The sequence below is a fragment of the Nipponia nippon genome, unplaced genomic scaffold (assembly GCF_047370975.1).
Source record: "Nipponia nippon isolate SJK-2023a ecotype South Korea unplaced genomic scaffold, ASM4737097v1 scaffold_6, whole genome shotgun sequence".
Classification (NCBI taxonomy): Eukaryota; Metazoa; Chordata; class Aves; order Pelecaniformes; family Threskiornithidae; genus Nipponia; species Nipponia nippon.
In genome coordinates this window covers 64456195-64471440 of record NW_028262380.1, presented here as the reverse complement: position 1 = coordinate 64471440, position 15246 = coordinate 64456195, and the positions used below count along the sequence as shown (strand labels likewise).

Below are 15246 nucleotides of genomic sequence, written 5' to 3'. Positions count from 1 at the left end.
CACTATCTACTCAAAACACAAAGCAAAGCACTATTTACTTATTCTTCACTGGTCCTCTACATGTTCAATGATCTTTAACTACTTTTAATTGTTTCTTTCTTACAGGCACAATATTTTTGTAGTTCATTTATAACTGTGGTATCACGTGTTACTCAGAAGTCACTGTGACCCAATGGTGTCTGCTTCATTCCAGGCCAGACTTCTAAGAGATGAGCAATATGCGAGTACCTGCACAACAAAACAACTAGTTCAAAATGATTCCTCAATTCTCCTGATGCCTGAAGAATTCAACACTGACACACAGGTAACATCCAACCCTGGTCACCGTACCAAAGAAGGTAAGGATGAGAAGACTGATCAAGAAACAGTGAGAGAAAAGATTCCTTGAGAGCGGGGTTTCTTTATGGACAGGAACTTAATCAGTGATCCAAATGGAAAATATAGCCAAAAATACAAGAAAGAAAGATTTAAGAGTAGGTGAGAAAGCTACAGTAAAGATGTTTGCAAACATCTCATTCATGCACAGCTGCAGAGATAGGAAGCTAGCAAAGACACTGTGGAATTGTGTCCAAAACAGAGGAAAGCGATGGCAGCAGCCACATCTAACTTGCAGGAGAAATGAGAGGAGAGGAAACACTGCAGTCTGTATTAATCAGTTTGTTCTGAGGCCCTAGGTTTGAAAAAGAAGCAATAACATGGGAAGAAGCAAGATACAATTACGATTAGGAAAGAGAAATGGGATCACTAAAAGTTGGCCAAAACATCGCAACACTAAGAAATGAAAAGTACACTCAATTTATCAACAGTAGTGAAGGGAACATAGAAGCAGTGCATTAAGAGCATAGAAGAGCCAAGATGGGATTAACAGCTCCTCTTTATTTATTGCCTATATTGATAATACAGTATATTTCAAGTGGTTTACACTTCTCAGGAAACTGGAATTACTCTGAAGTCCTGGGTATTGTTTAAGAAGCTTTCTTCTAGTACACAAGCAGGGCAGCAAGAAGACTGACTCCATGAAATCCTATGCCCCGATGCACATCATGGCTTCCTTTAAGAAGAAGGGTAAAGAAGCAGCACGTAACAACAGTACAGATGAAGTATTAAAAAATTAAATTTTTCAATATAGTTATATAATTTCAGTATTTGCTGTGAAGACAATACCTAATGAAAAGATTCTAACTTTTATAAGTAAACACTATAAGGAGCTGAATAATTTAATCACACCTTTTATTAGAAATAAACAGCTCTTGATACTACAAAGTATCATTTTAGTCCTAGAAATCTAAGGTATAGGTCACTGTTCGTTGATGGCTTATGAATACCAATTAATTTCCCCTTGGATAGAAGGCATAATTGTAGGACATTCTGCATCAAGACAGTTTTTTAAACTGTCAAAGTAGTAACTCCATCCAATCTGATTAAACCATTAGTTGTAATTAAAGTGGTTTATCAAAGTTAGAATAAAATTAAAAAACAGTCCAGATGAATCAACCAATCAATGGAGAGCAATGCAATTAATAAAGCTGGTCTTTTCTGTGTGTAAAATGAAAAGTTTTCTAAAATCATGTGATTTTTAAATGGTCATTGATGCAATATTGCATCTAGGAAGTCTGTACACATTTTGTTCAAGACAGGTAAGCATGGCTGTGGAAACACAGCAAGTTAGCAGAATACAGGGAAAAAAAAAAGATGTCTAGAGAGAAATGAAAGCTTTTAAAATATTTTTGTTTGGGTTTTTTTGGTTTTTTTTTGTGTTTGTTTTTTTTTTTTTTTTTAAAGCACAAATTGAGTAGAAGTTTGTAAAAATACCCTTGACATGAAAACTAAAATTTCATTCTAAGGTTTTCTTTCGGTGGCATCAGTACAGCACCAAATCCAATTTCAGTATGCAAAAACGCTGATATACTCTATCTGGGACATGAAATTGTTTAAACTGGGCAATAAAGACAATGATGATGCTGTACCAAAGAATTAGCATGTGAATGTACATTCCTGATTCACATTAAATGTTTTCTTAACATGCATGGCCATGTCCCTGATACCTCATTTCAGTAATCCCATATCCTGCATTTCTGTTAAAAAAATTAATTTTTAAAGCACTACGGAAATACTGTGACATACCAATTCTAGTAATAAAGATGTGTTTTTCAAAGACAAGAAAATTCAGGACTATTGTTCCCAGTAAAAAAAAGTATAGAATTGTATTCTAAGTACAGGTATCCTGTGTAGCTACAGTTAAGAAAACTGGAAAATTCTGACAGGCTACACATGTCTTGATGTCGATTAAACAAAAAATATATTGAAAAACTAAATGAAGGAAAACATGGATGAAGCAGTCAGTATCCAGACATTGTTAGCTATTATTCAGCACTTCTTAAACTTTAATGTCCTGTTCTACTCAGAATATACTACTCTGCATTATGCTGTACTTCAATAAGAAAACTTAGAGATATCAGCCTTACAAAAGTCTAATGATATTGTATAAACCTAAAAAAAAAACCTTCTTGTCCTGTCTTTCTATTATCATAGAAAAGCAGATGCCCTCAGCCTTAAAAAAGATGGCTGTTTCAGAACATAATTTGGCTAGCAATGTACAGTAATGCCAGACTTAGGTATTTTTATACTGCAAAGGGCGGGGTGGTGGTGGAATATTTACCCCACTTATACTACTGAATATTTCTCAGGAAAGGCTTTTCTTTTTTCCTTAAGTTGAAAATCCTTCAGATTCTATTCCTGATAAATTAGCATTTCATCATATACAAACTAGTATATTCAGTGACATAAGCTCTGTGTCAAGAGGAACAGCCTATAATTAGGTATATGTCACTTTCTTTCATAGCACATAAAGCTATGCCTTTTAGGCCATGAGAGAGAAATCGCCACAAAATATTTATTACAAGAAAAACATGTCCACAGTACTAACAATCATTGGAGTAGTCTTCAATATTATACCTTTATAAAAGACACTTCAGCACAAGTCTATATTTTGTAGAAAGTCTGCAGTGATGCACAAATTCCAAATGGAAGCAGGACTTCTATTCTATGTGGTAAACACGAGTCACAAAATTGCAATAGTCCATTGGATAAACTATATATTCTACTACACCATCACTAGAGGCTCTCGTCTTAACAAGTCAACAGGGCAGGATCGAACTATACCACACTGACTTTTTCTGATGTCTGTTGCATGCTTACATAGTAGAAATAATTTCTGCACTTGTTGAACCACATGAAAAAATTATTGAGTTGAATAATGTTCACTGGAAACTACATTTTGTGGTCTGTTGTCTAGGTACTGCTGGGATCCTTGTCAGTTGTAGACACCTCAAGATTTGAGTGGCAGTATCTACCTCTTGCTGATGATAACCATTCTGCTGTCACATCATCATCTTTTGTTAACAGTAGTTTCTGAACCTCTTAGATTTACTGATTCAGCAGACAGCAGTTTCCCAAAGGTACGAATGAAGTCTACACTTAGAGCAGAAGAATTACTAGTAAATCACAGGGCATTTGATGTCCACATTAACGTTATAAGTAAGCATGGAATAAACAATATTACTACCTGGAGACTGTTGAATAGTCTCTAAATAAAGATCTGGATGTTTGGACGAAGTATTACCAGGATACAGATATAACCCACATCCCACCCTATGCAATAAAAATGAACAGCATCCGTGACGGCTGGGGTCTTAATGCAACAAAACACTTAATTTAGCAGCTGTTCTTGTACTAACGCTAACTGTATGCTTAGCTGTTATTTGGACCAGGGCCTGTCTTTATGGAGACAATAAATTAACGTGAAGGCTGAACCAGCTTTTATCCTCAGGAAAAAAAATCTGAAGATCTGAAGACCTTGAAAAGGTATTTGTGCGATAAGTGCTTGAAGGATAGAATCCTGTTTCCTGCAATGTCAGGATAGTATCTCTTGTATGTATTTATCGGATGACTCCTCTTTGGGTACCTGCTGTAGGCATTAAACACCAATCGGTGATAAAAATTCATCCAAAATGCTGTTGATTTCATCATATATGCTTTAACAAAAACATTGTAAATATGTTTGGTTCTGTATGTGCCTTTGAATACCTTCTATTAGGTTAGGGTAACAGCAAAGGAATAATTACAGCGGCATGTTTCCACTACATCAAGAACCCAGAGTGCAGTGACAGAAAGTGTTGGCTGTCCACGGTCACACACTGATTGATGCCAAGACTAGAGGAGCACTGAACATAAAAGGAAGTGATTAACAGTACCTTTCCTCTGCACGTGTAAAATAGAAATGTTGCTGTACAGCTCTGCTTTGGTCTAAGTAAAAGGGAGAGGAAAGTTGGCAAGCAGAGCTATGCCAAAAACTGTATTCTGCACAGCGCAAGTAACTTTTTCATGAATAACATCTTTTTCATACAATCTGAGGAAAAACCCTTTTTTGCAATTTTTGCAAAATTTTTTGAATTTTCTTTTTGCAAGCAAACTCTGTTAAAAAATTACAAAAATAATGGGTTTGACAAAATCCTTTCTTCTCTCAAAAACAGTGGAAGAATTAAGCCAGTTAGATAAACATATTCATACGAAGAACAGGAGAGAAAAAAGGACAGAGAAGACAGTTAAACAGGTTATCAAACTGAATAGCCAAGATCCATCCTAGAGCTGATGATTTACTAAGTGCAGCGCCAACCTTCTCAGCAGAACAAATATTTAGTACTCCTGAGTTAAAAAACAACACAAACCTCCCAACACCTGTCATTATTTTGTGCTAAATGCTTACATACAAGTAATAGCCCTTTCTTTTTTAGAATTGCACTTTCACTTACACGGACCCTGTAAGTAACATAAAGGGAAAAAACCCAGCATTTACCATAATTCCATTTCTAAGAATGCAGCATTGTTCTCACCCCTCCAAAAATAAAGAATGTCCCTAATGTCCAGGCAGTTAGATAACTGGTGTCCCATCTCACAAAAAAAAAAAAACTACGAAGAGACAGAATTCAAACACAAAACACTGTTCAGAAGTGAGCAAAAAAAGTCATCTTTCATTCATGATGGAAAAACACGCACACAGATTTGTAACTCATATATATACATTAACTAACTTAATCTAACCAAGAGCACCAAAAGCTGGACAAATCAATATGCTTTTTTCTTCGTATCACAGTTAGTTTCAAGCCTTGTAGACTTCCAAACATTGTGACCAGAAATTTCAAGGGTAATTTAGAAATACAGAATTGGCTATAGTGCAGTCTCATTACTCCAGAACCTGCATAGCACACGGTGTTCAACTGGAGACAAGACAAACCCCACAATTTTAATTCCCCTCCCTTCACTTCTAGTAAAGGTAGACTAAGGCACAGAAAATTGTCATCACAGACTACAATGTAAAAGGCCCTGTCTCACAAAAACAGAGGCTAAGATAAAATAGTTTTCATTTGCATATTTCTGTGAAAGCATCTGTGTATGTACAGTTGTTTGATTCATCATTACGTTTATTGGAAGTACAGCCAACATTCTTTCTGTTTGCAAACTCCGCTATTATTTTTACAAAAAAAAAAAATCCTCAGAACATTAACTGACATTTCAGCAAAACAAAATTAGAAATCATTAAGAGCAAACTACAAAATAAACTTTAAAATAAATAGAAAAGTAATTTTTGTGGTGCATTCTTCTATTTTTTATATTTACTCTCATTCTTATAACCAGTTACTGGCAGTAAGCTTCTGAAATTCACATCTATTTTTTCTTTTATTATGGCATGAACTGCAAAAATGAAGTATATACTGTACCTTGTTTTACCTGTAAGGAACACACACCTGACAAAAGGCAATCTTCACATCCAGAGTAGGTTCACCACAATAATACAAGAAATGGCGGCTCATAAATACCTGCAATTAAAGAAAACTAAACATAGAAATCTTGTATGTCTGCTGATGTGGAAGTACAATGCAGCTCTATCTACATTTGAATTATAAAATCAACCTGAGTTGCTTGTGAACAACAGAAATCAGTTAGAACATTGAACTGTAAATAGGCTCTAAATTCTTTCTGATGCTTGTCAAGGTTATGGCCTCAAATGTGACTTGGTCACATCTGCAAGATTTTTCAGTAACTGATGCCATTACCTCAAAGTTTATATTCCTACATCAACAAAAAGAAAAATCAGGTCAATAATGTTCTAAACAATGGTCTAAATTATTATAAGGAGGAAAAAAACAAGTCCTAAGTTAACAATTATTAGGAAAGTTATAGAAATAGAAAGACTAGCTATGTCACTGTATGAATATCACATGTAGTTCTGGTTCTCATCTTAACATCTTACAACTAGAAAAGTTACAGAAAAGGGTGGTAAGAAGGGTTCAAAGCACATACAGGTTCCTTACATGAAACAACTGCACAGACTGAGAATTTTTTTTAGCCTAGAAAAGAGCTGGCTGAGTGGAGATATGCTGGAGATCCATAAAAATGAGTGGCATACTGAAAAGTGAAAAGGGAAAAGCGCTTCCCTATTTTAAAATAAAAGAAGTACGTGGCATCAAATTATGAAACAATAGATTCAGCATCAGCAATAAGAGAGAATTCTTCATACACTGTTTCGTCACTCCCTGCCTCACATTGCTGTGGATGTCAGAAGTCAATGTAAGTCCTAGTATGATTAGGCAAATTCACATAAGAAGGAATCTGTTGAAGGCTATTAACCTCAAAAATATCACCTCTGACTCAAGACAACTCTGAATCACACTCTGCCAGTATATACTCTCCCTACTTTTAGATTCTTTTACAGGCATCTGATACTGGCCAAGGGAGCCATATACTAGACTAGACAGGCCTCCCTATGTAGCCTATTACAGCTGTTATTAACTTAATTCCATAGTACCACATTCAGCTCTGACTAACCAATCCTTTCCTAGCTGCATTCTAGCATGGGACATCAATGAAAAAAACCCACAGTAATGCTATCAGGCTGAAATAGGTAGCTACGTTACAAGACTTTGGAGTACATTGATTTTTCTGCATGACTCCACTTCAAAAAAACCCAAAACTTTCAACAGCACAATTAAAAACCCAGCAACTTTTAGGTAAAAAGAAATAAATAATATAGAACTTAATGTTTTTCTTTTAAATATAAGCTCATTGCAAAGACTTAAAAGCAAAAAAAAAACCCACAACCATCACTCCATTAAGATACAGTCATGATTCTGAGACACCATGTGCCTCTTTACAGCACTTATCTTCAATAGGAACAATTAACTAACTTCAGGTGTAAATGCCACTAAATAAGACAAGACTTAATTTGGAGTAACTTCATCTCACACAAACTGATCAGGATGTAAGAAACTACAAGAAAGTATTCACCAATACTTGCCAATTTGAATGCATCACGTGCTCCCACGTGTTTAATTTTTAATGAATGAATGAATGAATAATCCTGTTATGAAAGCAAGCGTATGACCTTTTCTGCATCATGTTACAGTGTCTGAGATTGCTGCCTCATTGCCCAGTGAGTCATTACCAGACCCTCACATTCCACAGAGGGTTTATATTAAAACAAGAAGGAGAAAGAAAGATATAAAAAAAGCTTTTAACATTAGTCATATTGCCAATGATTTCTGGAAAGCCAGCAGATAATTACACTCTCACGCTGCAGATATATACACTATGAAATCCTAACAGCTGGATGCATTATATTGCTATAATAATCAATGACTGAGATGTCATTAGTCATAACATACCACATGCAAGACAGAGTCTAACAGTGGAAAGTGAAGAAAGAAAGGGAAAAGAACTGGGGAAATTTGGTTCCTTGCTGAATTTGCTGCAAGGGTCTACTGAGAAGACACACTTGGTATTATATATGCATTACTCGTCATACACAGCTCCTCAGCTTTCCACAGGAGTGACTGTAACTGTAAATAGTCACCCTGGGCAGAGGAATAGACTGGTGAATTTTATGAACTGGAATACATTGCACAATTTATTATGTTGTCCTTGTATGCAGTTACAGCTTATAAAATAATAGAAGTATGATATGTTTTAATGGCCTAGATCAATACTCATATTCCTCTGTACATATCAAATGAATCACTAGTGAGCTGAGATCCTCCAATTGTACACCAGGAATGAGAATAACTTTCTGTAGCACAGAGGTCTGTAAGACTGTATACCCAGGGCAAAACAGATTTCAGTTCATGTTTTACGTAGTGCGTGGCTCATATATTGAATTCATATGAGATTCCCTTCAGAGCCCTGTAAGTAATCAGACATGTATGTAACTTCTAATTTCTTCATGCAGAAAATACATTCACGCTCAACTGCATAAATACCCTTGATCATACCTCCTCTGGTGCTAGCTGACACCTCATCACTAGAACTTTGAAGAAGTGTCTGTGTAAAGCAAATAAAGAATTGACCTGATGCTGAGATAATTGTGTCACAACATAAAGCAGTTATAAAACAAAAAGCTAGTGACAAACAGTCACACTCACTAGGGATCTGAGCTTTAGGTGAGAGCATAAACATCGAATATTTCCTTACCCTACTTCTGATGTTTTATCTTTTCAACCTTGAGCAAAATCACCCAGGGTGAGAAGAACTGGGAGAATGAACAGTGCTGATACAACAAAACAGCTTGTAATAACCCAGGCTGGCACCCAGCTGGGGAGCCAGAGAACACAGTAGCATCACAAGGATAAAACCTGTCTATGAAACACCAACATCACAACTGGATCTCAAATTTTCATCATGATCAAGGCATCTGTATGCCAGAACTCGTAAAAGCTTACAAGTCTCAGCAGCAAATACATGATCTACTTTCAGGCAAGACAAAACTAGGAGGCACTAGAATAGGAGAAGAAAAGTAGACATGAAGGCAAGTGTAAGAAAACCCTGAAAATACTCTGGGTGTCCAGTGGCACAGCCCCAAGTGAACTGCTGCCTGGGACTGTGAAGATACTACTAAGGCTTGGCCTCTACCTGACGTTCTGCTTCACCATCCTCTTCTTCACTCCACTCCTCCTCCCTTATCAACAGCTACTCTTCCAAACAGAATGTGGGCTAATGACATGTCCTAATTTCAGGCATGAACTTCCTCTTCCCCTCAAGTGTTGCTACCAAATCTGTCTTTTCTGGAGAAGGATTGTTTATTTTTAATAATGCTAATCTTTCTCTCTAGGGTTCAGGAGGATTATCTCATTATTATTCAAACAGCTTTTTGAAGACTGAAAGGATTAAATCAATACTATTAGTATAATTACTGAGAGCAGAGAGGAAACCATGCAATGGCAGTAGACAAAGCAGTCTAGAAAACCAATAGTAACTGTAGTTCTCAAATATAGCCTCCTGCAGTAAAACTTTCTGCTCATCCTTGAATTCTTTCCTTACCCTCAAAGCTATACGATGTTGATACCCAGTGAATGTCTGGGCAATTTGGCAACCAGTCTTTTGGCCTAGGGAGCCTTGTTTTCCTTCTCAGACTGCATTATTGTTCACATAATTGGCTTCTGGATCATGAATGGAGAGCCTGTGTTTGCCTCAGGCCCAATAGATGCAAACTTTGAGCCTGAGGGGCCTGAACTGTTGCTCTAGTGGTCCAAGGAGAGTCTCAGCACTTGCACCCACCATGTTGCCCCTAAGCTGCTTCTCTAGCTAACGCTTAACAAGCTCTCTTGTCTGGAGAAAGCATCACAGTTACTTTCTTTTCAGAAAATATCTCCATGATGGTTTCTCATCCCTATGTCTCCTCACCAACAGGCAAATCCCTCATGCCCAATGGATATTGCCTTGGCCTGTCAAAGCATATTTAAAGCTTTTTTTGTGACAATTCAGAAGACAAATGTGGAGCCTCAGGAAAGTTCCATATAACTTTTTAATTCAGAGAGACAAAGGAGCCAGCTGCCCTGCTGCGATATTGCTTTCTTCACCACAGCCTGGACAGGCAGGACTCTTCACCTCACCCCACAGCAAAATCATCTATGTCAAATACACAGATCCAGGGCTGAAACAAGGTTCTCCATTACAAAAGCTGCTGCAGCTGTTTGACATGTATTTAAAACAGTGTTCCTGCAGTCGAAATGAATCAAGTAGCTGCAAACTGGAAGCTTTTAACAGAATCACAAGACATCCCCCAATAATATGCTATAATCTATGCCCAGTCCCATCAAGTGTGATAATTTCAATAATAAGGGGAAACTATATATATTCATACCAAGAGCCAAATCCAGCATTTCTGCTTATTTGATATTACTGAATACCTCGCATATGAACAACGGGTACAGTGAACATGCTCCTTATCTTCACAGGCATGTAGTTCTATATTTGTGCTACAAAAGGCTAATTCAAGTATTTATTGCTGCCTCATTATATTTCATTCATGAACAGAAAGACTCAGAGCATGAAAAAAATTAATGAAATAGCACAATCATTTAAAGTTATTTAAAAAAAAAAATCCTGTCCCACTCCAGTGAGAGGGGGCAATTTATCAATTCAGCTGTCATTTAAAAACCTTCTTGAAAAACACTAATGTTCAAAGATTAACATTTACGAATTATTAATGCTTCCTGTTTTGAAAATGTGTTTGAATCATTTCATGCATTTCCAGTACTGGAATTCCTCTCTCCTTCATCTGAAAATTTATACTCTCATCACAGTAGCTTACCAGTTCTCTGAAGCTTTGAGTAATGCTCTCACTCCTGTAACTATATTTTTGCTTTACTGAGATTTGGCTATTCTGCTCTGTATAAACAACAAGGAGAACCATAAAGAAGTTACGGAATATTGTCAGTATACTGCATCTTTCCAGTTAGAATCATAGAATCGTCAGGGTTGGAAAAGACCCTTAAGATCATCGAGTCCAACCGTCAACCTAGCACTGCCAAGTCCATCACTATACCATGTCTTCAAGCACCGTATCTATCCGTTCTTTAAATGCCTCCAGGGATGGAGACTCAACCACTTCCCTGGGCAGCCTGGTCCAATGCTTGACCACCCTCTCGGTGAAGAAGTTTTTCCTAATGTCTAACCTAAACCTCCCCTGGCACAGCTTGAGGCTGTTTCCTCTCATTCTATCGCTTGTTACTTGGGAGAAGAGACCGACCCCCACCTCGCTACAACCTCCTTTCAGGTAGTTGTAGAGAGCAAGAAGGTCTCCCCTCAGCCTCCTCTTCTCCAGGCTAAACAACCCCAGCTCCCTCAGCCACTCCTCATAAGACTTGTGCTCTAGACCCTTCACCAGCTTCGTTGCCCTTCTCTGGACACGCTCCAGCACCTCCATGTCCTTCTTGTAGGGAGGGGCCCAAAACTGAACACAGTACTCGAGGAGCAGCCTCACCAGTGACGAGTACAGGGGCACTATCACCTCCCTGGTCCTGCTGGCCACACTATTTCTGATGCAACCCAGGATGCCATTGGCCCTCTTGGCCACCTGGGCACACTGCTGGCTCATGTTCAGGCAGCTGTCGACCAACACCCCCAGGTCCTTTTCCACCAGACAGCTCTCCAGCCACTCCTCCCCCAGCCTGTAGCGTTGCATGGGGTTGTTGTGACCCAAGTGCAGGACCCAGCACTTAGCCTTGTTGAACCTCATACAGTTGGCCCCAGCCCATCGATCCAGCCTGTCCAGGTCCCTCTGTAGGGCCTTCCTGCCCTCCAGCAGATCGACACTTCCACCCAACTTGGTGTCATCTGCAAACTTACTGAGCGTGCACTCGATCCCCACATCCAGATCATCAATGAAGATATTGAACAGGACTGGCCCCAGTACTGAGCCCTGGGGAACACCACTTGTGACCGGCCGCCAACTGGATTTAACTCCATTCACCACCACTCTCTGGGCTCGGCCGTCCAGCCAGTTTTTAACCCAGCGTAGAGTGCACCCATCCAAGCCGTGAGCAGCCAGCTTCTCCAGGAGAATGCTGTGGGAGACAGTGTCAAAGGCCTTACTAAAGTCCAAGTAGACAACATCCACAGCCTTCCCCTCATCCACCAAGCGGGTCACCTTGTCATAGGAGACCAGGTTAGTGAAACAGGATCTCCCTTTCATAAACCCATGCTGGCTGGGCCTGATCCCTCCGTTGTCCCGCACTTGCTGCATAATGGCACTCAAGATGATCTGCCCCATGGCCTTCCCCAGCACCGAGGTCAGGCTGACAGGCCTGTAGTTCCCTGGATCCTCCTTCCGATCCTTCTTGTAGATGGGTGTCACATTTGCTAACTTCCAGTCATCTGGGAACTCCTGGGTTGACCAGGACTGCTGATAAATAATGGAGAGTGGCCTGGCCAGCTCCTCTGCCAGCTCCCTCAGTATCCTCGGGTGGATCCCATCTGGGCACCTTTGTATTCTGAATGTATGAAATAATGCAGAGTTGATCAAAGTCACATAGCATGAGAAAGTGTACTGGGAGAGAATGGTAATTCCTGATCCCCAGACTCCTACGGAATTTCAAAGGTGGGCTCTGTCTTCTTTAACATGCTGGATCAAGAAAGAAGGGCTGCAATTTGCCTGAATTTTTCATATAATTGCTGCCAGTTATGATTGGGATCTATATGTCCAAATATCCTATCAAATTGGTCTTCAAAGACCAGACATTCAGGCTTATCGGCAATTTTTATAGAACTTTTTTTTTTTTTTCACATCTAATTTAGAGCACTCCAACAACAAGGCATTTTCAATATCAGCCCACTGCTTGGCAAGAAGCTTCAAGACCTGACAGAAGATAAATATGAACTGAAGTTTGCAAGTGGATTAGTAATAGACAAGGAGAGTGCTTCTACTGAGAAAGGGTGTTTTTCTGTTGTGTCTATGCACTCATTTTAATTATTCTTGGAATAACTGGGAAAAGCAGTAGCGTGAACAGGGTAACTATTAAGGCTAAATCCCAGCAGAAACAGACCATCTTCTACTGGCATGAGAAGTGGTGGCATGTAAAAATTCACAAGAATCATGTAAGCAGCTCTAAAACTGAATTGCTGGAACAGAAAAGAGTGGTAAAGAAAGAATTTAGGAATAGCCGTCAAAAGGGCTTTCAGAGGAAATACATATGAAAGGAAAAAGAGCATACAAACTGAAAAGATAGGAGACTGATAAGCAGGTTTTCCTAAAGACCACAGTTCACATGCAGAAGACAGGAACAAATGAGCTCCAAGTCTGGCCTTGCTACCAGCTTCCCATGTATTCTCAAGTCAATTATTATGAGCAAGATTTCCACACTTAACAATACCTGGTGTAAATGTCCAAGTTATAACAGTCCAAGATATCACATACCTAAGTAATATTTACTTTTACGAACAGGTACTATCAGAGAAAGAACCTGGTCCTGTGAGATGCTGCAGCAGATTAATTAGTAAAAGTTTATGATGATCTTGTAATCTCTCATACCATCTTTTCATTTGTAGCTGAATATCTTCATTCTCTGATGCAAATTCAAAGAGAAAATAAAATCTAGCCACTTCCTAGAGGTATTAAATTAGACTTTGATGTTAGAAGCAGCTCTGAATTTGCACAGGATGAACCTCCAGTGTGCAAGACCATGGCTACTATTGTCACCGAAAAAGTGAAGAAAACCTAACTGGAAAGAGCTGAGCACAGTAAAAGAAATACTACTTGCCTCCCATAAGATAACAACCTTTACCACAGTGGTAAATGCAAGATTTTTTTTGTTTTACATTTTTTCTATTCTGGCACTTGGTTTTAATCTGCTTTCTCTTTCTGGAAAAAAAAAAAAAAAAGAAGAAAAAAAAATAGGTAACCATCTCGGCACAGCTGAATGAAAAATTCTGCCCTCTCAGAAATTTGTTTTCCTCTAGTAAAAAAAAAAAAAAAATAATCAATAAAATGCTGTTCCTTAGATAAATGTCAGTGGTAAAGCTGCCTGAAGGTATGTAATGAATCACATCAAAACTATTTTTAATACACTCCCAAGTCAGAGCACAACCTCCAAACCTAATTCAAATTCAGTTAAATTTGCCTTCAACACAGATGGCCCTGGCACTGTATGACTGGTGAAAATGACATATATTCTATAGAATAGATGGAGAAAAATACTCAATTACTGTCTGCATCAAGCAGTATCAATAAAACTAATAGATTTGACTACATTATATAGTCTAAGATATATAAGCAGTTTGGAATTAATTTCTAGTACATTGAACTGTATGCCATTGGATCTCTTTCTTAATATGTTGCTCTACTAGTCAAGTTAAGCACCCCATTAACAAAGGGTGCATGTAAAAAGAATGAATATCCTAGTCAAAAGCAAAACTCTGACTTCGGGAGAAATGTATGAAAGGCCAGGGCACTTAGATCCAGATATAAATGTTTTTTCAGGGTACCTCATTTTGTAGCGCTATGATAGAGTAAACAGCAATTTCTATGACAGTTTCATTCAATTTAGAGGAAAAAATTCTGGTTTTGGTGACTTAAGAGGAACAAATTCTGTAAACAAAATAATATTTAGCCATGCTTTTACTTATCTGATAAAAAATTATATTACTCTCTACTGATGCTCATCTTTCCTATATCAAAGTTCGTGTGATGGAGATACGAAAAGCTATTTAGGACTATGGAATAACTTGCTCAACTGAAATGTCTGTATTTATCACCATAACTTTCAAAGAACTGTATAATTGGCCAGTGAACCAAGCCAGCCAATTTACACCTCACAGTTATTCAGGAACAGCATCACTCACATTGGAAGGGACCTTGGGAAATCTATTATCCAACCTCTCTGCTCAAAGCAAGGACAGTTGCTTCAGTTGTTTGCAAAGTCAGGATGCTCAATCCCTGCCTTGGTTTGTATATACATATTAATACAGTGGCTACACTACTAAAAATACTATTACTCTAAAAAATATGAGGCTTATTCTGTAGTACAAGCCTGTGGCCATGAGCAGATTACACTGTAAATTCTTCAGCTACAAAACAGCTTATTCCTCAAACAACTAAAATTCAGATTCCTTCCCTTCTGAAAAGCTTTTCCCCCTCCTAAGCTTTAACATTTGTAAATTTTAATTACTCCCATAACAAAAACGCTACTAGAACTACTAGGGATGGAAGCAGGATTTATTGCAAAAGCGCTGCAAACTGTTAATATCAAATGGCAGCTACATCTTGTTTAAGAAAACACAGAAAATATTTTGATACTTCTGGGTTGTGTTGATTTAAACTCTAAATATGTGAGAAAAAAGTCTTAATAGAGTAAGAAGAGGCCTTGTGTTTCTGATGATCAATAATTAAATCTAATATAAAGCAAGACTGGGAAGAGC

At 38.2% G+C, this 15246-nt stretch overlaps 1 protein-coding gene across 8 annotated transcripts in view; it reads right to left on the bottom strand.

Annotated features, from left to right (window-relative positions):
- MAPK10 (mitogen-activated protein kinase 10) overlaps nucleotides 1–15246 on the bottom strand; it is a 182693-nt gene that overhangs the window by 95035 nt on the left and 72412 nt on the right. For 4 of the 8 annotated variants that reach the window (XM_087736058.1, XM_087736052.1, XM_009473145.2 and 1 more), the window contains one exon: nucleotides 5805–5876. The exons of 2 other annotated variants lie outside the window; for them this stretch is intronic. In XM_087736058.1, coding sequence (XP_087592184.1) covers nucleotides 5805–5870 — 66 coding nt within the window. In that variant the 5' untranslated portion in view covers nucleotides 5871–5876. Of the gene's footprint in view, nucleotides 1–5777; nucleotides 5877–15246 lie in introns of all 8 variants that reach the window. 2 more of the 8 variants (XM_087736053.1, XM_087736054.1) reach the window with 1 other exon arrangement.